The following is a 1,213-nucleotide window of genomic DNA, read 5'->3' as shown; positions in this document are numbered from 1 at the left end:
AGGGAGTCGCGAACTTAAGGCTTTCTTAATGGGTTCGGATCCAAGAACCCACTATCCTTTAACCCTATAACCCTAAAGGTTAATTGGGCCTTGCATATGGGCTCTAATTAAGGTTTAATTAGCTAAATGGGTCCAGCCCATAATTTCTTAATTGGGTCAGGGATTATTCCAAGGTAATCTCTCAAATTGCTTCATCAATTCCCTCTTTAAACCTTAATAATTATGGTAAATTTATTTGCAAATTACCCGGTATTTTACATTCTCCCCAATTAACAAAAATTTGGTCCCCAAACTTATTAACTACATACTACTATGCAGAAACATTGTAAAAATTTAAATCATACCTCAAGCAAATAGATGAGGGTATCGAGCTCGGATGACATCCTCCAACTCCCACGTAGCCTCCTCATCCGTATGATGCTGCCATCTGACTTTTAGACAAAGTCGAACGGCTTCTTCTCCGTACTCGTCGCTCCTTCCGGTCAAGAATCCGCACCGGAATCTCCTCATAGGATGCGTCAGGCTGAGAGGAACAGGTACCTCCCTCAGAATATGCGAAGGATGAGATATGTATTTCCGCAACATAGATACATGAAGTACACTGAATACCGCAAGCGTCGGAGGCAATGCTAGGTATGCAACCTCGCCAACCCGCTCCAGTATCTCAAAAGGACCAATATATCGGGGAGCTAACTTTCCTTTCAATCCGAATCTCTTCACCCCCTTCGTGGGTGACACTCGTAAGAACACGTGATCGCCTACCAAGAACTCCAATGGGCGACGTCTCTGGTCTGCATAACTTTTCTGTCTATCATGGGCCTCTGACATCCGTCGTCTAATAGTACGTACAAGCTCGGCATCCTATTGAATACTCTGTGGACCCAAAAACTGTCTCTCGCCAACCTCCTCCCATAATACTGGAGATCGGCACGATCTACCATATAAGGCCTCGAATGGCGCCATCTGAATAGTGGAGTGGTAGCTATTATTATACGCAAACTCTACCAAATGCAAATGATCCTCCCAGCTGCCACCGAAGTCCAGAATACAAGCTCGTAATAAATCCTCTAGTGTCTAAATCGTGCGCTCTGACTGACCGTCAGTCTGAGGATGAAAAGCTGTGCTGAATCTGAGCTTCGTACCCAGTGCCTGCTGTAAACTCTGCCAAAATCGCGAAGTAAAGCGAGGATCTCTGTCTGAAATAATACTCTCT

The 1,213-nt window shown here is 44.7% G+C and overlaps 1 protein-coding gene across 1 annotated transcript; it reads right to left on the bottom strand.

Annotated features, from left to right (window-relative positions):
* Window positions 1–345: 345 nt before the first annotated feature.
* LOC141819419 (uncharacterized) lies at window positions 346–828 on the bottom strand. The gene has a single exon (XM_074706720.1). The coding sequence runs from the start codon at window positions 826–828 to the stop codon at window positions 346–348; it is 483 nt and encodes a 160-aa protein (XP_074562821.1).
* Window positions 829–1,213: the final 385 nt, after the last annotated feature.

This window comes from Curcuma longa, unplaced genomic scaffold (assembly GCF_044706935.1).
Source record: "Curcuma longa cultivar G26 ecotype Majalengka, Jawa Barat unplaced genomic scaffold, ITB_CL_G26_1.1 contig_5965, whole genome shotgun sequence".
NCBI lineage: Eukaryota > Viridiplantae > Streptophyta > Magnoliopsida > Zingiberales > Zingiberaceae > Curcuma > Curcuma longa.
This window is presented reverse-complemented; position numbering and strand designations above follow the sequence as displayed.